The sequence below is a fragment of the Tetranychus urticae genome, chromosome 2 (genome assembly GCF_039701765.1).
Source record: "Tetranychus urticae isolate SD_2017Ah chromosome 2, NJAU_TeUrti_SD_1.0, whole genome shotgun sequence".
Taxonomy (NCBI): Eukaryota; Metazoa; Arthropoda; class Arachnida; order Trombidiformes; family Tetranychidae; genus Tetranychus; species Tetranychus urticae.
This window is the reverse complement of record NC_142959.1, coordinates 17,246,158-17,267,730: the sequence shown is the minus strand read 5'-3', so window position 1 is coordinate 17,267,730 and position 21,573 is coordinate 17,246,158. Positions and strand designations below refer to the sequence as shown.

The following is a 21,573-nucleotide window of genomic DNA, read 5'->3' as shown; positions in this document are numbered from 1 at the left end:
TCTATCAGTGCCTAATGCGTATCTTCCCTCTCTTGTTAAAATGTCAACCAGAATTGTCGACCGTTCATCTAATTTCAATAAACTTGAGTAAAGTTAATAAAGCGAATGACAAAAATTCAGTCTTCAAAATTTGCTTTATTGCTACATTAATATTGTTTTAAGTGTTACAATTTTCATTTTGTCACTTTTACTCATTTCAATGTATGTTCAATTTTTGATTCTTGAATTTTCTTACATTTTGACGCTTAATAATTTAGTTGCTGGATTTAGTCAATGTTTATGTCGGTATTGAATTAATTTGGCCAATTTTCCCGATATTTTGATAGTTTTGATGATTTAGAACGGTTTTTAAATCGACCATAAAATCGATTTTCCTAATGCATTGAATAATTTGAGTAAGTTGAGATTTCCTTCATTCTCGAGTTAGGCGCATGGTTGATTTAAAAGAAGCAAATCTGGAACCTGGAAGGTAAAGAAACTCTCAATTGTGCTCAATTGTAATCAAAAGTGTTCTCTTCCTTTCTCGTCTTCATCATCATCATCATCATCATCTTTCATTCCTATGTGAGTTTGAAGGTTCTAATATGTTTCTCCAAATGTAATGAAGGGAAAGAAGAAAAGACTTGATATAACACAACAAACAAGCCAAAATTACATCCAATACCAGGATCCTGTTGTGTGCATTGTTTTGTTAGTTAATTTCAACCCAATTTTATTTTCATTATTATTTTAGTTACTTTTAATAATTACAATTTAAAAGTGAAATAGCAAGAGAGAAATGATTATTGTTATTATTGTTCATTCAATTTACAATTCAACATAATCCAATGGTTAAATCAAATAATCAAAAGGGAGAAGGCAAAAGTGTCAACAACAACAAGACCAGTTTGCTTTGCTTTCCATTGTGATTACCATTGTTTACATTGTTTTTATTTACTGCCGATTATTTTCATCTCTAATTGTTGAAAATCAACGTCATTATTTATTTGCACCATTGGAATCATCATCATCATCATCCACCTGATTCCTGCTTTAATCCTTTTTCTACAATTCTGAGCTTCTTTTTTGGTAAATTGTGTTCATTTTTTTCCCTCTATCACTCGAGCTTTCCTTTGTTTTGTATTCACTCACGTTTCATAGGTTATTAGTATCATTGTTAAATAATGGTACCAATGTTTAACCACAACATTAATCACTTTAATAATGTAATTGTGACAACTTTAACCCACCATCAATACACCAATAGTCGATGTAATAGTAATAATAATGTAATCAAGAGCATAACCAACTCGATCCTTAAGTCAGTTACTGTGTTTACTGTGAAAACCCTTTGGAATCATTTACTGGTTCCAATTGTAGTAATACTTTTATTTCAATCTTCAGCCAATGTTTTCTCCTCCGCCTTACCTCACTCTGAGATAAATTCATTGTATGCCGATGGACCTTCATCTTCATCCTCCTTTAACTCAGAGCACCATCATCACCATCACCATAACGATCCATTAGTTGTGTTGACAAAAAAAGGTTATGTTCGTGGTCGATCAGTTGTTTCACCCACCGGTAAACCAGTTGATGCTTTTTTGGGTATCCGTTATGCAAAACCACCGACTGGAAAGTTTCGCTTTCGCCATCCTAAGCCCATCGATTCATGGCAAGGAATATTCAATGCAACCTCATTTTCAGGTGCATGTTACCAAGTCAATGATACCTTTTTTGGTAACTTTATGGGTGCCACCGAATGGAATCCAAATGTTCCCCTTGACGAGGATTGCCTATCAGTAAACATTTGGGTACCTCGACCTCGTCCCAAATCAGCAGCCGTTTTATTATGGATCTATGGAGGAGGCTTTTGGTCTGGAAGCTCGTCACTTGACTTTTACGATGGTTCAGTTTTGGCTGGCGAAGAGTCAATCATTTTTGTCTCCATTAACTATCGTGTTGCCTCTCTTGGGTTTATTTTTTTTGACACCTCCGATGCTCCCGGTAATGCTGGACTTTTTGACCAGTTAATGGCCATGGAATGGATCCGTGAAAATATAGCTGCCTTTGGTGGTAATCCGGCAAACATAACCATTTTCGGTGAATCAGCTGGTGCCGTTTCAGCAGCTCTTCACTTGCTTTCACCTCTGTCACGCAACGTTTTCAGCCAAGCCATTTTACAATCAGGCTCAGCAACCTGTCCATGGGCCATCTCTGATCGAAAAAAAGCCTATCAACGGAGCCTTGCACTTGCCCAAGCAGTTGGCTGTGGGTCAACCTCGACTCGCTCTGTACATGCCATTATTGAATGTATGCAATCTATACCTGCCTCTGAATTGGTTGCCCAGGAAGAGACAACAACCGGTGTGGTTGAGTTTGCCTTTATACCCATTGTGGATGGATCCTTTCTCGATGAAGATCCCGAGGTTTCCCTGCGAACCAAAAATTTTAAACACACACCTATTTTGACTGGAAGCAATCGTGATGAGGGAACCTATTGGCTTGTTTACCATTCACCGCACATATTTAATTTAAGTGAAGGCATTTATATTTCGCGCAGTGAATTTCAATCCTTGATCCGGATCATTTATCCCCATCTGAGTCCTTTAGCCCAAGAAGCAGTTATCCAAGAGTATACACATTGGATTAATCCAGATGATCAAATTGAGAATCGTGAAGCAACTGATAAATTTGTTGGTGATTACCATTTTACTTGTCCAGTTAATGAAATGTCATATCGTTATGCTCTTTATGGTAATGATGTTTGGACCTACCATTTTACCCATCGATCATCAAAAAGTTTTTGGCCTTCCTGGATGGGAGTTATTCATGGTGAGGAGATCAAATTTGTTCTTGGTGAACCATTAGATCCAGTTCATGGTTATACGCCTGCAGAAGTTCAATTAAGTAAACGGATAATGAGATATTGGGCCAATTTTGCCAGAACCGGGTAATCAATCAATTCTTAGTCAACCTTTCAACATTCACTTTTTCATTTGTTGATCTAATATTTTTGCTTTCCATTAAAAAATCTTCTAGCAATCCAAATAAACAATTTCCCGATGGTGATGATACGGAATCAATCGTGTGGCCTGAGTACACTGCTCATGAGAAAGAATATCTTGTCATTTCAACCAACGATTCATCAATTGGACGAGGTCTCAGGGCAAAACAATGTGCCTTTTGGAAAAACTTTTTACCCAAACTTATCAATGCTCTTGGTAAGTAAATTTTAAATAGAAACCCATTTTCCTAAATAATTATTCATAAACATAATATGCTAAGAAGCATGATTTGTGTGTCCATTGGTTCATATTCATGTTGAAGAAGAAAATGGTTTTTTATTCATGAACCTATTATAGCTTAATGAGAATTATCATTAATTACCTGAATCATGTTTCTAGCATACTGAGTTGATGTAAACTAGTAAAACGTAAGAAATGGGTTTTGTCAATTTTCTTGGTAATTATTTTTTCTTTCATAAACCTGCAAAAATGTCATAAAATATTTTTCATGTTTTACCCAAAAAAAACACATAAAAAATGAATTTAATTGTTAGACATTTCTGCACGATATCTTATAATGAAATAACATGAAATCCTTATTAGTAGTTAATATTTATTGCCTTTGCTTGTCAATATTGCAATTTTCAGGTTTTTACCTTGTTTTTTACTTTCCAATCATTATTTATTCAGAGAGGCGCAATGATTTACATATCCAAGTATAAACATTGCTCTGTTTATTTATCTAACAATTGAATTACCATGGTTTAATTTTCAATTACCAGGGAACCATTCGTGTTTTTTGGTACAAAGTTTGTACCCAAACCAATAACTCTGTAACAATAAACATTTAGTGAACCTAAATTTAGCAATTTAGTCAATTGTTTAGGAACAATTTACGATGAAAATTGGAAATGGATCAAATTAAAGTCTCTCCATTAGCTGCAAAATTTTGCTCATTTCTCCGTGAGATTCAAGTCTAACAAAAAAATCTGGTCAACTAGGGCTAATGATTGACCATTTTATAGCAAATCTCATGCAACCCAACCTTTATTACCAACATCATTACAATCATCATTATTGTTGTTTAACTTATTTTTACTTGTCTATAAATCCAAATGAAACTTTATCTCATCCAATTGAACTGAACTTTGAAGAAGAGAGAAACTTTGATTTCTCTATTACTCTTCTACTCTTACTCCAGATGATGTTATCCTTGCATCCCTTGACCATCTCACCAACAGCTAACACAAACCTATCAACTGACCAACAAAATTTTACCATCTTCTCCATCTTGTCTGGTCACACTAATGACACTTCTCATGGGATCTATTGCTATCAAATCCTATCCTGAAAAGTTCTGGTTACCTTTACAAAACCTTGTTAAAAGAAGCAAAGTGAACCCAAAAACTCTTTTACCTTGGATTAACCCAAAAGATACTTTTTTCAATCTAAAAAGTCTATTGGGTTTGCCTTTGCAAGTTTCAATTGAAAATATTGAAATAAGCCAAAAAATTGTAATCAAATTGTTTACCATTATCTTGTTAATTAACTATTCATTTGAATTGTTTGATCATGCAAAAGATGAGAATCAGTTTAATTATCTTTCCACTCTCAACTGCAACTTAATGAGATTTTGTGACAAAAACTCAATCAACAATCAATTGAATTACTCCGTCATAATATGGAGTAAAATTTTTCTTCGTTATTCCATTACAAATCATGAGTGAACAAATATAATTAATGATAACCTGATAAGTACTCAATTTAATCCTTTCCCCAGAACTGAATGAGAACCTTTTTTTGACAATTAAATGAAAGGATAAACTATTTTCCTCCTTCATCCCATCATCTTGCTTTCACCATTCATCCTCTTATCCTTAATTTTACTCTTCTTGATCAGATTAGTTAAGCCTTTATAAATAGGATTTAATATTCATTGTTCATGTTAATCATTATACAATGTAATTCACTTCTCTATTCAAATTAATATCATTATTATAACATTGCAATTCTCATTGAAACTCTTCTCCCTTTCATTATCCATTTCATTACACCTAACAAATCAGTCAATCCAATGATCAGACAATTGATCCAATCCAATCAATATTCATCATTATTTGCTCCATTGATTATATTTCAATTTCAACCTTTTCTCTATCATCAACCTTTCTCCTTTTTATGATCACTTTTACCTTTACCATTTAATGATTGTATTAATGTATCTCACCATTTGCCAACCATTCACACTTGAGCCAAAAAATATTGATCCAAGACAACAATTAATGGTTAAAATACAAATCATTGTATTACAATTACAGATTACTCGAGTCGGTAAAACATTGAAATCAACCCAAAATGACATTTGAAAAGATCGTTAAAACAAAAGACAAAATTTTGTCCAAAAAAATCAATAAAATGTTGATTTTAAATTAATGATTAAAGTTTAAAGTTAAACATGAAACGTAAAAATGAAACAAAATGTTTTTTTCCTTGAGCAAAAATTATCTAATTGACCATTTTACTGTTACAGGTTAACCCTAAAGTTACAAGCGATCATAATGAACAACAATAACATTATCAATATCAAAATATCAGTCCAAATCTTAAGAATCAGTTACTTAAGAATAGGAATCTTTCAATGATACTTTGTTCAGCTTTGAAAGCTCAACCCTGAACACAAAAAAAAAACAGAGTAAAGAAACAACAAAAACTCTGAAAAAGAAGAAGAAAAAATTGTCTTTTTGTCCTCCTCTTCATCCTCATCTTTTCCCTCTTGATCATCATTTTGCTTCTCTGTCTTTTCATATTATTTATCTTTCATTTCCTTACCATTCGTGCTTGGAATCCCTGAGAGACAAGATTCGACTTGGAATCGATTTTACCTCAGGACTTTATCTTCTCTTACCTTATTTATCTTTTCTCCTCTTCTTCTTGTTCATCTCATTCTTTTATCATTTTTCTCTCCATCTCTGGATGAATGTCACACAAGATGAATAGATAGATAAATGAGGAAAGATGTACACACATAAATACTGCAATTCTGAGACTTGTTTTGTGTTTTGTTTTGCTATTTATTTTTGCCAACTTCAACCGTCATCATGATGATGATCAAAGCAGTATCAGCATCATTTATAATTGTAACTTTATTTTAACCCATAATAAAGTGTCTTGTAAACTCTTTATATTAATACTGTTCTTGGTTTCACTTGATAGTCGCTTCTATTGTTGTGTTGTTATTTTTTTGAAGGCTTTAAGATTGATTGCAATTATTTAGATTGTCAATTATTCAACAGTAACTCTGTTTAGTTTAATTCATGAGTTGAATGTAAAAATGCTGGGAATAAGATTCCTGGTGAAAATGAAAACAAAATCAACTTTTTTCTTCTTCTTCTTTTCATGTATTTTTTTTGTTCCTTTTCATTTTATCTCATCAAATTACATCTAATTCATTTTGACATTTCACATTATTGTTAGTTTTTATATTTCTCTGTTTTTCCTGGTTAATCAACTCAACCATTTGTTTCCCCTTCACTTTTTAAAGCAACTTTCATTGTGCCAATCAATTTGTAGATTGGTGAAAATTTAATCAATCAATTGCTAATTCGGGTTGACATTGACATGGAAGTCTATCTTGAGATTATTCAATATCAAGTAATCTTGTTTCCAACAATTTTCTTGATTCTCAATTTTGTTTCATTTTCAGAGTAAACCCAAAATCTATGAGAATCAATAATTAATGAAACTGTAAAGTTGATATTGAAATTTTCTGGTTAAACCAAGTTTTTTGTTTGTTTTTGCATTCATAAATTTTCAATGTAATAACATTTGCTAATTTAATTTTGGTTAATCAGGAAATTTCAGGATAAAATCGCCTGAAAAAGCATGTTCTCTTTACTCTTGGAAAGGGAGAAAATTTTCAAATAATCAATAAAAATGTTGGGCAAAGAGTTGAAATGGAAAAGGTAAATAAGATGAAACTCTGAACTATTTGAAATGAGATTGAATAAGGAAAGAGAAGGATTTTCAGCAATCATCAAGTTTAGCCATGTTTATTCATAATGAAAATGAATCAAAGGTTCATGCTTTGTTGTTCATGTTATTACAAATCAATTTTGAATAATTTCAAGTTTGCTTAAAGGTGAACAACTGTAATAATGAGAGATTGAATCAAAAATGTTATCATTTTTTTTCTTCTTCACAAAAATGAATATTTTCCAGCAGATTTTGACTGAGAAAAGCAACTTTTTTCAAATTTCATTTTCGCCTTTGGTAACTCATGTGATAACAAATTAGGATTGAAGGTAAAAACGATAATAATATTAAAATAAATTTATTCAATTTATATAACCAGTTACATGTAACTGTTGTAAAAATTTACTTCAACTGTTCAAGTTGAAAAATCAGTCAAGTAAATAATAAAAATAAATTGTTTCAATTGAAACATGAAATGATTTGTCAGCAACACTTGAATGATATTGCATCCAAGATTATCGTTTTTATTGTCATTAATGGTCTTAATCATTCTAAATGTTTTCACCCAATTTTCCTCAATTCAGATTCTCTGATTTATTAATTTCTCTCAAGGATTACAAATTGTAATACAACAGCAAATCTGTAAGGCCTAGTGTCTAGGAAATAATCAATACTTTTAGGTAAACCCAAAAGTGTTTCCCATTTTCTGGTTCATTTTATGTTAAATTTGAAAAAAGCTAAATCTCATCAATTCATTGAATCATTGTTTAGCTTAACAATTAATCTTTTCATTTGATTCTGTTTGGTGAATAGAAACTTCCATTGAAAGGCTGATATTTTTTTCTGTTGACTTTGAATTCTGCTAAAAAAATGTCTTCAAATGAATCTCATTTTCTGTGTAAACTTTGAGCTTGAAAATGGGCTTTTTATATTTAAAATTGATTTGAACTGAAAATTGAATGATTAAATTGTTTGATATTAATCAGTAAATCCTTCAGAAAATGTCAAATGCTTTTAGGTTCACTTATTTTGTCAACATTAGTTGACAACAAGTTGATACATTTTCAGGTGAAATGTTACAATTGATTGTCACTTTTCATTTAATTATTTGCTTTGACCGTTTCTTTATTGGATAAAATTGTGAACCCAAACTGGACATTCACTGGTTTAATTTTGGTTCAACATTTAACCATTTTACCTTCATTTGTGCTTTTGTATGCTCATAATATTAATCACTTTGCCAACCCTTTTACCTTTGCCTGTAACCAATATTTACTTTATCAATTATTGAACCCGAATCTTGAACATTTTCATCTTCATTTATCTTCTCACCAGCCAACTTGATTAAACTCTTTGTAAACAGAACTTACTTTTTGCCTTTCAGATTTTGTTTCAAGTTTCATCCAATCTTTAAAAAGCAGAATAAATATGTTTTAAGTTATAATTGTAAAGGCTTCATTGTTTGTATAACTGAACCATCTTCAGATTTTTACCCAAAAAAATTATCATATTCTCTTCTTTTTACCTGTTTCATATTATCATACTAAATACAAATTTTCTTGTTCTTTTTAATTGAATTCCAGAAAACCGTCATAATTCAACTTGTACTAGTCATTCAAATCAAATTGGATCATCAAATTGGAGCCTTGCCATTTCATTGATTTCATTAATCATGTGCTTCTTACCTAGCTTAAGGTAATCATTGGTTTAACCCATTGGAAAGGAATATCAACATTTTTTTTGCAAGAATTAAAACCGATGACAAGATGATGAAAGTAAAGCAAATAACCATAAATTGGACATTTTGGACATTTTGTATCGATCAACTGAACATGAGCATAAAAGGAATGGAAAGAGAAACAAAAAGTTACACAAATCCCAATACAAGCAAAAATAATCTCAACAATAATATTAATAATCAAATCACTCACACTATAGTGCCTAGCAATTTATTAATAATATCAATATATCACAATAACTATACCACTAATCAACGGTTAAACTTTCAATAATCATGTGTAAAGAGGAGATGGAAACATGTTTCTGGATGGTTGATGAGAAATTCAATTAGGAATTGTCAATCTCTAGATGATTTTCGGATAAGATGATCACACAAGATAACCAAATCAAAGGAAACATCAGTCAAGGAATGGATTACCAGTAAAGAGAAGAACCAGATTTATTGAAGGCCTAATTGTTCATCGACACATAGCAGCTTGATGAAGGTTGGCTATCAACTGAGGATCGAATTTTCTGGTTTTCGAATTTGGTTTATTCTTGAAACATTGAAACATTCCTGCGACAGGAAGAAAAGTACGCCAAGAAGAAATGAAAGAAAGCAAATCAAGAAATGGGAATTGTCTCTTGATTTGATAACATTTCTCTCCTCTTAACATTACTATTTTGAAATGTTCTTATCCATCATCATTACCTTCACCATCGTGTTCTTCATCTTCATCTTGCTCTCTCTCAATCTCCACCCAAAGCACAGGGAAAAATATCAACTCTACATTGGAAGATTCAATAGGCAGCGGAAAAAACAAAATAAATATATTATATAATACAAATAATGGGAAGCTTTCCTATCCACGCAAACATATTCATCTGATAACGAAAATAAGGTTGTGTCTCATCATTTTCATCATCAACTTCATCAACTCCATCATCTTCATGGTCTTCTTCATCCTCATAATCATCACTCTTATAATTATATAATCTGGTTGAAGAAAGTAACCCACATCATGATGGTAAAATTGTGTGTAAAGGCAATTTCTTGGTAACAAAACTCGAAAAACAGGGAAATATTCATCTCGTGATCTTTTACAAATTTAGATTGGAATATTTGAAGAGCAAAAATTTACTCAATTTATTCGTGAATCCAGAACACCATTCAGAAAGGGAAAAGATCTGTAAACACAAATTTTCGCCAATTCCCAGTTTAATCCAATAACCAAGGAAGGTAAAAATGCTAACAACATTAGCATCGCTCATCATCTCATTCTCATACTCAATAATCATTATCACCATATCAGCATCTTCATCATTTGAATCAAGGTTGTGTCATTATATATGTATATATATGCATATATATAATTATTATTGGTCGATACGAACTACTTACAGCAAAAATGGAATCCAAATTGTTGTTATCATCTTAATTTTCTTCTTCTTCATCAACTTCTTTTCAATGTTGCTAACATTATCAACATTTGTTAACTTGATCATCACAATTAACCAGATTTAAGTTAGCTTGTTAGATAAATTGAAGTCTTACATTTCCTTTTGATCAACACTGAGCAATGTTTTGGTTGCTTTACTTTACCAAAAGGTTACAGCGAATGCAAAAAGACTAAACAATTTGAAAATCTTTATTTTAAAGCACTAATTTAGCAAGTTAGCAATCAATGCAACAATTTATAAACCAAAAGAAAAGCCTAATCACAATTACCTAACCACTATTAACTAGTCAAGTCTCATGATTTGCGCCAAGTCAGTCAATTTTTGTTAATTTACTCCATTTGTTCATTTTATTAGACAGTCTTTTTGATTTGATTTAGACAATTTAAATTCAGACTTGATTCTAGATTATTATGTGGATAAATAATTAACTGAGCTTAAAGTATGTGAATATAAGTGAATTTGTTAATCTTGCAATAATTTCAATAGTAATGACCTTACACTGCAAATTCATATCATGTTTCCATTTCAATGAGGTGTTTATCAACAGCAGAAAGTAATTCATGGTTGTGACCATTTCCCTCCAAACCTAATTAAAACTTAATTAACTAAAACACAAGCATAAAGAGAAAGGCACAATTAACTCACAAATTTAACAAAAAATAAAATATCAAACTGATTTGGTGAAAAAAGCAAAATTTTAAAATGAAACCAAAAAAAGCTCGAAAGCACTCAATTCGATAAGATTATTGATGAATAATTATAACGATAATGCTATTGTCTAATGTTTTAATATTCAATATTACTGATTAATTAATATGATTATCATTCTTAATACAATAAAATATAAAAAAATGAATTGCAAGTTAACAGCAAATAAATGAAACAAAAACAAAAACATTTAACATGTAAAAAAACAATTTCAAGCCAAAATTGTAATCACTAAGCAAGTGAATTGATGGTTGTGTTGATATTTATTATTATTACTTCTATTATTTAAAAGCAATTAAATCGTTGATTATTAATAAATAAATTAAAACAAATAAACAAAATTGTGCAAATCTTTTTTACCAAAACACAAAACGAGAAAATTCAGACGATCATTTACAAGTTTCCGAGTAAATTCTAGCGCTTTTAAGGCTAATTGTTCACAAAGAATTTCAAATGAAAATACAAATTTCCAATAAAAGTAGTCGAAAGTATTTGAATAATATTCTATTCGTTTTTGGTTACCTGATGATATGAGGTTATCAATATCATCCTGTGAGCAAGAGGTCGTTAAAAAAATCCAATGTGAATTGTAGCATTGTAACGCAATGAAAACCTTACCAAACTTAAAACATAAAACTTAAAACCCAATATGGGTAAAATGTTTGGTTCACCGGTAAAACTAATGCTGAGCAGTAATGAGTTGCTTGAATCGTTTAACATTGACTGTAGCCTTCGAAGTCCGAGTATGATGACTTTGAAGGTAAGTGACTCGATGAGGTCAATACTGTTATTGAGAGCAAACAAAAGATCAAGTTGAAATAAGCACAAATAATTCAAGTACAGAACAGTAATATTTCGGAATGGCATAATTTGTAGCAATGTATGACTGGTGAAACTGAGGCCAAGCATGAATAAGAGATCATATTGCAACTAGTTTTATTCAAGTCTCAATTTAAGTCTGATATAATTCAAGTTGAAATTAGATTTAGGTAACAAACATCGGATCAATCGTAAAGGTCCTAATAAGTGCTCGGAATGTACATAGAGGAAATTTTGCAGAGGAATTGGACATACAAAGAACTTAAGATCTTTGTTGAACTGATGCCGAAACTTTCTGATAAGTCTTAAAGCTATTATTAATAATTATATTGGGGTTTCAATACATTATTATGTTAAAACATTGGGTTTTGTTACTAAAAAGACACAAATAGCAACAATTGTTGCTTTTATGCACAAATTGAAACAAGTTGACAAAACACTGAAAGTAAAATGGGCAAAAATGGGTAATAATTAACTTCTTGTAAATTTAAAGTCTATTAGTTTGTAGGAAATTAAAAACTGAATGCATTAGTACGGTTCAAAAGCTTCTCCGATCTATATTCTTCGAGAAAATCGATTTCGAAGTTGAAACTTTGATCGCTGTTTGTACGATAACGGAAGCAGATTTTTTGATGAAACTTCATTGTACAGATGTTATTTTTGATGGTGAACCAGAAAATGGACTTAATTTAAGAAATAAAATATCACATTTTCTGCAAAACAGATAAGTTCGATTTTCACTTAAACCGAACTTTTTCAGTGACCGTGTAATTTAGAGATCTGAAACTTATGATTAATCCATAAAAATTAGTTGGTCACACCATGGACTGAACGATTTTTTCAATTCATCAACAGTTTTCTCGATTTTGGTCATTGACCGAAAAACTTTGAACCTCGATATTTCGAGAATGGTGACACCTAAAATCATCATTCTATGGCTAAACAAGACATTTTATCATGCAAAATAACGTAGTATAACTCAAATTTTTCAATAATGAATATCCTTTCAACAAACATGATTTGTGTTTGAGTAACCATTTAACTTTATGAATAAATTTTAAATTTGACAACATATGCAATGCAATACTATAACTTTATTTCGACGGATCTTGAATAATACAATAGTTGAAGATGTTTTAGTCCATATTAATATGTATTGTTTGGTCATAGAATGATGATTTTAGGTGTCACCATTCTCGAAATATCGAGGTTCAAAGTTTTTCGGTCAATGACCAAAATCGAGAAAACTGTTGATGAATTGAAAAAATCGTTCAGTCCATGGTGTGACCAACTAATTTTTATGGATTAATCATAAGTTTCAGATCTCTAAATTACACGGTCACTGAAAAAGTTCGGTTTAAGTGAAAATCGAACTTATCTGTTTTGCAGAAAATGTGATATTTTATTTCTTAAATTAAGTCCATTTTCTGGTTCACCATCAAAAATAACATCTGTACAATGAAGTTTCATAGAAAAATCTGCTTCCGTTATCGTACAAACAGCGATCAAAGTTTCAACTTCGAAATCGATTTTCTCGAAGAATATAGATCGAAGAAGCTTTTGAACCGTACTAATGCATTCAGTTTTTAATTCCCTACAAACTAACAGAGTTTATATGCACAAGAAGTTAATCATTGCCCGTTTTTGCCCATTTTACTTTTAGTGTTTTGTCAACTTGTTTCAATTTGTGCATAAAAGCATCAATTGTTGCTATTTGTGTCTTTTTAGTAACAAAACCCAATGTTTTAACATAATAATGTATTGAAACCCCAATATAATTATTAATAATAGCTTAAAGACCTATCAGAAAGTTTCGGCATCAGTTCAACAAAGATCTTAAGTTCTTTGTATGTCCAATTCCTCTGCAAAATTTCCTCTATGTACATTCCGAGCACTTATTAGGACCTTTACGATGGATCTAATGTTTGGTACCTAAATATAAATAAATATTACCGAAATATTACTGTTCTGTACTTGAATTATTCGTGTTTCTTCAACTTTATCTTTTGTTTGCTCTCAATAATCGAGTCACTTACCTTCAAAGTTTTTTGAGTCATCATACTTGGATTTTGAAGACTACAGTCAATGTTTAACGATCCAAGCATCAGTTTTACCGGTCAACCAAACTCCTTACTATCATTGCGTTTTCATTGCGTAACAATTTACATTGGGTTTTGGTCAATGGCTGTCAAAGACCATCAACATTCACTCAAAGATTGGCGAAGGCAAATGCATCTCAAAAGTGGTCATTGTTAGTATAAAGATTTAACCATTTTTGATATAAACACATTAAATCATTGATTGATATATTTCGGTTATTTTGTCATTCTCTAGAGCTTTTCTTGTTGGTATCATTGGACTGGTTTTAATATCATCATTAGTTCACCATTTCGGTCTATATTTCACATTCAATTGCCTCTGGTTGAAGTATTTCGCTCTTCAGCAAACCCATACAAATCTGGTCAATGGCCATAAAAAAGCGAGGATCTTCATAATTGATCAAATGCGTATTTTGATTTCTTTCATATTCTTGCTTATTCATTACTTTGGTTTGATTCCCATGTCAAAGTTAATCTACATGGCAGGTAAATTTGCGCTTTTTTCCCTGAAATTCGCTTTGAAAGTGTTACAGATTCTCATATTTTCTTAATGTTTACAGAAAGTTTGGATACAATAACTTACTATTCAAGTGGATGGGGCTTTCAACCAGTTAATAGTGATTGGATTTACAGTGGCATGATTTATGTCGGGTAAATTTTGTCTAATTTTCAACAAATATCCAGATTAATAATAACTTTTTTGCAACAGAGGATCAGCCATTGGGTTACAGTTATGGGCATCAATAAAACCAGATACATCATTTTCAACTTACGTTAAATTGTTAATAAAACGATTAGTTTTGTGAGTAACCTCCATATTTAACTGTAATGCAAATACAGTAGCAAAAATAATCGACGATCTCCTACTTTTTATGATTATTTAGGTATTGGCCAGTTTTGATGGTTACAGTGGCAATGAAAATTGTGATACCATTATTTGGTTTTGGTTTATTAACTGCACACTGAATCGCGATCAAATGTTTGTAGTAATAACTTTTGGACTCTATTGCTGCATATTAACAATTACCAGAACGTTTATGGCTTTTTCACTCAAATAACATTGTTAACAGATTAGCCGGTTACTCTAATGAACATTTATCGCAAGCCTAACACAATATTTCGGCTCTAAACTAATTTTTGAGACATAACATATGCTTTAACCTGTAAAATAATATGCACACTTGGATTGCCTTTTCTGTTCATACCGCTTACCGGTAAATACGACGATAAAAAGCTTGATGCTAATGATAATAGCATTGATGGACCAAAGGAAAATAACTCATTGTATTTCAAGAAGAAACAATCACCCCTCAAGTATCAAACTTTTATCACACCGGAGTTCAGTTTATCAAATACATCCACATTTGTCACGCCATTCCATTGAGATATATTATATTTTTACGCAGGAATGTCTCTTGCTTCAAATCATGGCTCCGTAAAGAAATTTACATCGTCAAATTATTAAACGAGCCATTTTGTATTCTTTAAGGCTAATTAAAATGTCAAATTAATATTTATTTCAATCATTCCAAGTTTCTTCCCAGATTCGTAAGATTCACTGGATCCATGGTATCCTTAAGTATCTGATCTCAGATCCGATATTTTGTTGAAAAAATGTAAACATTTGTGCTTCAAGTTCATCTTATTTATTATAAAGTTGGTTTTAATTATTGTTATTATTGATTAATCATGTTTGTTTCTCGTTTTTTGTTTAAAACTGTAACTAGTCCACTAACGTGCAAATTATGTCACCATGGTTTACGTCTATCAGTGCCTAGTGCGTATCTTCCCTCGCTTGTCCAAATGTCAACCAGAAATGTCGACCGTTCATCCAATTTTAAAAAACTTACCATAGTTTCGAAGACCAGACAGTCTCGTAATAGCAAAGGAGATAAAAATTCGCCGTAAGTTTTACACTTTATTATCGAATCTATAGCCTTTAAATTCTGGTTAAAGATTATAATTCCCAATCTCATCGTTTATGTTTTTACTTGTTTCTTTTCTTTTAGGCTGCTCGCCGCAGGTTTCATTTCTGGCTTATTATCATTGTTAGGGTGGGAAGATTTGTTATCAAAAGAAGATCCATTTATTTTAACAATTAAACGTGGAATCCTTTGTATGCAACGAGAGGAGTTCGATAAAGCTGAGATTATCCTACACGCTGCTCTTTCCAATGCTGTTGATATGGTAATTATTCATTGAATGAATGTTTTTGTGAACATATTATAAATCTTTATTCCACCAATTTATTGATTAGGGCAACAGCAAAGCAATCGCATACATCTATTCGCTTATGGGCAATGTCGCTTTTCTTAAAGGCGATTATGAAAAATCTGAGAAGATTTACAAAGATCTGATCAAACGATTATTGGAATTCGGTATGTAATATATTTTTTTTTTGATGAAAATTACTAATATTTATGATTTCAATACTCTCTGTCTCTCTCTAGGTATAGAAGAAGATCATGAAGCAATAGTAGAAATTTCACTAAAATTAGCAACTATATATAGTAAATTAGGAAAATTTAGCAAAGCAGATGTTGGTTTCAGTCATTGTTTAAGTATTCAAAAGAAACGAGCAAACCAAATTGAAAATGATAAAAAGACTAAGAATGAATTATCAGATTCAGATATAAATAGCCTGGCTTTGTATGGAATGGCTCTTGATTTTTATGGCAAACACTTGCTTCGTAAACAAGAATATGATGGAGCATTAAAATACACTCTTGACGCTTTAGCAGTCTGCGAAAAAGTCAATGGAAAGAACGCTCATCAAACAATGATTCTGCTTAGTGATGTTGGTACGCTGCTCAATTTAACGAACAATTTTGACGAAGCTGATGAATATTTTAAGAAAGCAATAAAAGTTGGAACTATCATCGAGTCAGATCACCTAAAAACATTGTACTACAATGTCGGAATGAACGATTTAATGCGACGTAACTGGCCGTCAGCACAGCAAAACTGTGACGCATCTTATAGATTTGCCAAAAAAGATGATGACATTTATATCATGGGTATGGCTGAAGATTGTTTGAAAAAAATAAGAGCACAAGTTGTTCAATAAAGTAATTTAATTATTTATTATTGAAAAGCGTTTATGAAAAAAAGATATCGGGCGTTGTGAAGTATATTTTGTGCCGAGGCAATTAATTTGAGCTAACAGAGCTCGAAAAAAATGTAGTATGATAAAAAAATTAATTTGAGTCATTTTTTTCAGAATCTTTTAGATCGTTTAGATAATGAATGGGATGAGGTTGATGTGGATGAGGATGTTGATGATGATGGAGAAGATGAGGTGACATGATGAGGATCAGTTGAATAATTGATAGGTTTACTTTGGATTCCCCATTTACATGTCCACAAATAGATGAGGCAAGTGAGAACAAGTGTTGACAAGAGGACAATTAATTGGGGTAGCTTGCTTGGCGTGTAATGTATTGAATAAAGAGATAGAAGGAGAAGATTAACAATTAGCGTAATTGATAGTAAGGTGGTAAAATCGGTCCTTTTCTCATTGGCATAATATTCCCGGTATAATCCTTCAGCACCTTTATCAGCAAATGCAAATTGAACACAATGGGGAAGGTAACGTTGAAGTCCACTTTGATCAATTGACAGGTCAGCTTCACGCTGGAGAAGTAAAGATGATGTATCTCGACCATTGGTGGTTTCACGTTTAATCGTTGACTTGCACTCCGATTTACCATATTCAGGTCGACCATTAGTTGCCAATAGCCCAGTCTGTGGGCTGGTCATTCGAAGCTCCATCATCCACTTTAACTTCTCCTCTCCATTAGAAGAGAATTTCTTTTTCATTTTCATTCAATTTGAATCTGTTTTAGATCTCAATACAAGGGACTCAATCCAAATCACTGGATCCCTTCCAATGGACTCATTATTCTTACCTTGTGCTGCTATCTATACATTTTTTCAAATACCCTTACCAGCAGTTGCTTGCTACTGTTTTCAGATGGCAGTAGCAATTTTATCCTTTTCGGTTTTCAATTGTTTACAATTTATTTTATTAATTTCACACTCAATTAGTTTTAATTTTTGGTTAAAACATTGTTTGTTGTAGCCTTTGGTTATTGGTGATCATGGTTCGATTAATAGCTGGCATGTGCCGATCTAACAGTAAGTGTGTTTTGAGGCAATTTCATTTCAATTTTTGTCATTCCTTGTTAATGTTAATTGTTATGATTATGGTTGTTTCTTTCTGCAACTTTCATAGTTCTCACCAATCTTCATGGATTCAATAATTTATTTTCACCCAGGTTCATGTCAGATCTTCCAGCTCCCGTTAAAATTGGTGCCTTTAAATATGAACCACGTTTTCTTGATGTTAATAAAGATCCAGTTTTAATTTACCATGGACTCTTTGGTAGTCGTAATAACTGGAAAAGTCTGTCAAAAGCTATTGCAGAAAAAACGAATCGGGTTGTTCTTCCTCTCGATGTTCGTAATCATGGTACAAGTGGTCACTCATTAGAAATGAGTTACCCTGCTATGGTGTCTGACGCATTGGAAGTAATGACAAATAAGAAAATAAATAGAGCAACGCTTATTGGCCATAGCTTAGGAGGTAGAGCCTTTATTCAATTCGCTTTGACAGTTCCTGAAAAGGTTGAAAAATTAGTTATCGTTGATGTTGGAATGAAAAGACCTCAAGTACCAGCATCACATCATATCGAATATATTCAAGCAATGGGAGAAGCTTTGAAGGATATTCCACCAAATTCTAGTCGTTCTGAAGCTAAGAAAATTGTCGATCATAGACTTAAAAGTGCTGTTATAGTAAGTATGCTCAAAGATTATTGTTAAAAATTAATATCCATTACTTTGTTATCTCTTTTACTCTTAGGATCCTTTCATTAGAGGTTTTCTCCTTTTAAATCTTGTGGAAACTGAATCTGGTCAAATTGCTTGGCAATTAAATTTGGATGCATTAGAAAAATCGTTAAACGAAGGTGTAATTGACACAATGTCAGTTGAAGGAATGTACAATGGACCAACATTATTGATTTATGGAAGTAAATCAGAGTATGTGGATGAAGATCAAATTAACAAATTAGCTGAACATTTTCCAAATTTGCAAACACAATGTATCAAAGATGGAACTCATTATCTCCATGTTGAAAAAGCTTCTGAATTTTTGAAATACGCTACGGAATTTATCAATCTTTAGTTTTAAAGAAATTTTCATCTCTCTCGCTTTACCTGTGTAAATTATAATTCAAGAAATATTGTCAAAAGTAATAAAATGTTTTATTATTAATAATTTATTATCCACTTTATGTTGCAGAGGGCGCTTTGACTGCAGCTGAATTTAAATGCTACTGTGAAGGTAGTTTTAGTTTGACAAAGTCATGGATTGTTAGTTGTTTAATTCAGTTTGTGCTTTAATCTAATCATAATAATCGACAACTAAGATTCGAAATTAAACATGGTTGTCACCGATCCTACTAACTACTTGCAATTAAACAAATGGATGAGTTGTCTACCCAATAAATTGCAGCATACTCCACTTAATTTAATTTCAATCCCAGGTAAGTCAATTTTTACTAGAACAATATTTTTCTTCGTTCATGTTACCTTTCCCTGCCAACAATCTCTATTAATTTATTTTCCCCTTTTCGTGATAACCAATATTTCCTCTCTTTCAATATAAACTCTTAACCATTGTTCCAACAATGAATTTGAGCCATTCATAGGTATACTTAACTAATTATTGGCTTTCTTTCAATTTCAATCTCACCAGTGAGATCAAATTTACTTTAATATATTTTATCCCAATATACATAAAGTGTACTACAAAAACATGATAGCAACAATAAACTAGAACAAATCCTTGCTTTAGATCTTTTCCCTTTTTCTTTTCCCTTTGTTTGTCCTTTTCTTTTATTTTCTGCAAATAATCATTACCTTTTCATTGATTTTTCATTATTTTTCCATAAATTGCCACTAATTTAGCATTGATGTATTTTCTGTTGATCTATTTGTTTAATTCATCAGTACTCCATACCAGCTGACTAGCTGGACCTCAGTATTCGCCTCTATTTTAAGATGGACACACTTGCCACATTTAATTTGTGATTTATGTGTTCATCCATTTTTAAATGTCCAACTGTGTGTTTGATATTCAGTGATAGCAACTGGGCCAAGGTCTGATAAACTTTTCGGTTATTACATTCTTATCCAACAATATTTAATTACTTAATGATGAAGGTTATCTTGCGTTTTAAACTACAAAGTTACTCGATAATGGTCTGTCAACAAGTTTACTGTTTGCTTTTCTGACTGTCAATTAATTTATCTCAAAATTATGAACAGTATCATTCAAATCTGTCAAGTTTCAATTGATTCTTTTAAGAAGGATAAGCAGTCTTCAATATTTGTTTAGTGAATCTAAAAAACGGCTTATATTTCCAGTGAATTATCTACACTGAGTGAATTCATGCGATAAGTTTATGGCTGTTGCAAGATACGACATAAGGTGTAACTTGTTTTTGTTTGACTGTCCCTGACTCATTTCATTACTTAAACAATGACTCTTTCCAATTGATTGATTGTTGTAATATATTTCAATAAATCCTCAACTAATATTATATTTGGCTTCATTTTGCAGGTTCTCACGATTCCGCTTCCTATTCTCTAAGACATGGGCGAGGTTTGGCACCAGACAGATCATGGGATGGAGCATTCACTGCAATCCATTTGTTTCCCAAGTTGACTGGACGTTTTGTGATCAAAAAATGGTTCAAAACACAAAGGGTTGATGTTCTTGATCAACTCAACCATGGTGTACGATATTTTGACCTTCGTGTTGCCTCTGATCCTTGTGATGGTGATCTCTACTTTGTTCATGGGTTGTATGGTGATAAGATAATCTCATTACTCAGACCTATGCGAGATTTTTTGGATGAAAACCAACAAGAAATTGTTTTTCTTGATTTTCAACATTTCCACCAAGTATCCCATGCTCAACATCATATTCTGATCAATGGATTGATCCAATTGTTTGGCAGTAAAATTTGCCCATATGTTAAATATCGACGTATTGAGGAACTGACTTTAGCCGAAATGTGGTCTAAAAAATATCAGATTATTATCTTTTACCGTGATGATGATTTAACTGGAAGATATAATGAACTTTGGCCTGGTTCTATGTTACTCAATCCTTGGGGAAACACAGCTTGTCAGTCAAAATTGATTCCTTTCTTGTGGTCAGGCCTATCATCCCGTCCCATGGATAAATTTTATGTCCATCAGGCCATTTTATCTCCATCCAAAGCTTTAGTGATTCGCAATATTTGCAACAATCTTTATTCACGCCTTTCGAAAAATGGAAATCAGAAAATTGAAGAATGGCTTTTGGAAGTTAAAAAGACTAATTTCAAACCCAATATAATTATGGTTGATTTTGTTGATTACAGTGATTATATTTTGGCAAAAAGGACTATTTTAATCAATTATGACTATCTTGATATGCGATGATAAAATGTTTACCATAATATTTGCTTGTTATTTTTTATATCATCTACTTAGGATATCATTAATTTCCAACAATATCAATTATTATTGTTAATTTTATTGCTGTACAAATGCATGTGTATATTTAGAAATACTATCATATTAAACGATCTTTTTTTCTCGCTGATTAATAAAATTGTTTCTGAAATTTAATTTCAAGCTGCAATTCTGAAAAACAATGAATAATGGATTTAATGGAATGCATTAAGCTATGCTGTGTAAAATTACTTCATGTGTGGTAGACTAATCATCTTAAACATTGATTCACGACCGTAAAT

At 31.7% G+C, this 21,573-nt stretch overlaps 4 protein-coding genes across 4 annotated transcripts; all 4 read left to right on the top strand.

The window, feature by feature from the left end:
• The first annotated feature begins 414 nt into the window (after window positions 1–414).
• Window positions 415–8,888, top strand: LOC149094030 (acetylcholinesterase-like). Its single transcript, XM_089268252.1, has 3 exons — window positions 415–2,929; window positions 3,019–3,200; window positions 8,540–8,888. The coding sequence occupies exons 1-3, from the start codon at window positions 1,164–1,166 to the stop codon at window positions 8,653–8,655; spliced, it is 2,064 nt and encodes a 687-aa protein (XP_089124378.1). The 5' UTR covers window positions 415–1,163; the 3' UTR covers window positions 8,656–8,888.
• A 6,475-nt stretch (window positions 8,889–15,363) lies between these two features.
• LOC149094029 (tetratricopeptide repeat protein 19, mitochondrial-like) lies at window positions 15,364–16,846 on the top strand. The gene is made up of 4 exons (XM_089268257.1): window positions 15,364–15,666; window positions 15,772–15,949; window positions 16,020–16,140; window positions 16,213–16,846. Exons 1-4 carry the CDS (start codon window positions 15,452–15,454, stop codon window positions 16,827–16,829), a joined length of 1,131 nt encoding a protein of 376 aa, XP_089124383.1. The 5' UTR covers window positions 15,364–15,451; the 3' UTR covers window positions 16,830–16,846.
• An 874-nt stretch (window positions 16,847–17,720) lies between these two features.
• Window positions 17,721–19,043, top strand: LOC149094028 (sn-1-specific diacylglycerol lipase ABHD11-like). The gene is made up of 3 exons (XM_089268261.1): window positions 17,721–17,899; window positions 17,997–18,559; window positions 18,627–19,043. The coding sequence occupies exons 1-3, from the start codon at window positions 17,863–17,865 to the stop codon at window positions 18,948–18,950; spliced, it is 924 nt and encodes a 307-aa protein (XP_089124387.1). The 5' UTR covers window positions 17,721–17,862; the 3' UTR covers window positions 18,951–19,043.
• Window positions 19,044–19,127: 84 nt separating this feature from the next.
• On the top strand, window positions 19,128–21,431 carry LOC149094027 (PI-PLC X domain-containing protein 2-like). Its single transcript, XM_089268260.1, has 2 exons — window positions 19,128–19,311; window positions 20,391–21,431. The coding sequence occupies exons 1-2, from the start codon at window positions 19,209–19,211 to the stop codon at window positions 21,257–21,259; spliced, it is 972 nt and encodes a 323-aa protein (XP_089124386.1). The 5' UTR covers window positions 19,128–19,208; the 3' UTR covers window positions 21,260–21,431.
• The last annotated feature ends 142 nt before the right edge of the window (window positions 21,432–21,573 follow it).

Excerpts from the sequence above, each read along its gene's own strand:
- LOC149094029 (XM_089268257.1), top strand. The coding sequence starts at position 15,452 with ATGTTTGTTTCTCGTTTTTTGTTTAAAACTGTAACTAGTCCACTAACG. Across the intron at positions 15,667-15,771 it reads AAAGGAGATAAAAATTCGCC|GCTGCTCGCCGCAGGTTTCA; the intron begins GTAAGTTTTACA and ends CTTTTCTTTTAG. Across the intron at positions 15,950-16,019 it reads TTTCCAATGCTGTTGATATG|GGCAACAGCAAAGCAATCGC; the intron begins GTAATTATTCAT and ends TTTATTGATTAG.
- LOC149094027 (XM_089268260.1), top strand. The coding sequence starts at position 19,209 with ATGGTTGTCACCGATCCTACTAACTACTTGCAATTAAACAAATGGATG. Across the intron at positions 19,312-20,390 it reads TAATTTAATTTCAATCCCAG|GTTCTCACGATTCCGCTTCC; the intron begins GTAAGTCAATTT and ends TTCATTTTGCAG.
- LOC149094028 (XM_089268261.1), top strand. The coding sequence starts at position 17,863 with ATGGTTCGATTAATAGCTGGCATGTGCCGATCTAACA. Across the intron at positions 17,900-17,996 it reads TGGCATGTGCCGATCTAACA|TTCTCACCAATCTTCATGGA; the intron begins GTAAGTGTGTTT and ends CAACTTTCATAG. Across the intron at positions 18,560-18,626 it reads GACTTAAAAGTGCTGTTATA|GATCCTTTCATTAGAGGTTT; the intron begins GTAAGTATGCTC and ends TTTTACTCTTAG.
- LOC149094030 (XM_089268252.1), top strand. The coding sequence starts at position 1,164 with ATGGTACCAATGTTTAACCACAACATTAATCACTTTAATAATGTAATT. Across the intron at positions 2,930-3,018 it reads GCCAATTTTGCCAGAACCGG|CAATCCAAATAAACAATTTC; the intron begins GTAATCAATCAA and ends AAAATCTTCTAG. Across the intron at positions 3,201-8,539 it reads CAAACTTATCAATGCTCTTG|AAAACCGTCATAATTCAACT; the intron begins GTAAGTAAATTT and ends ATTGAATTCCAG.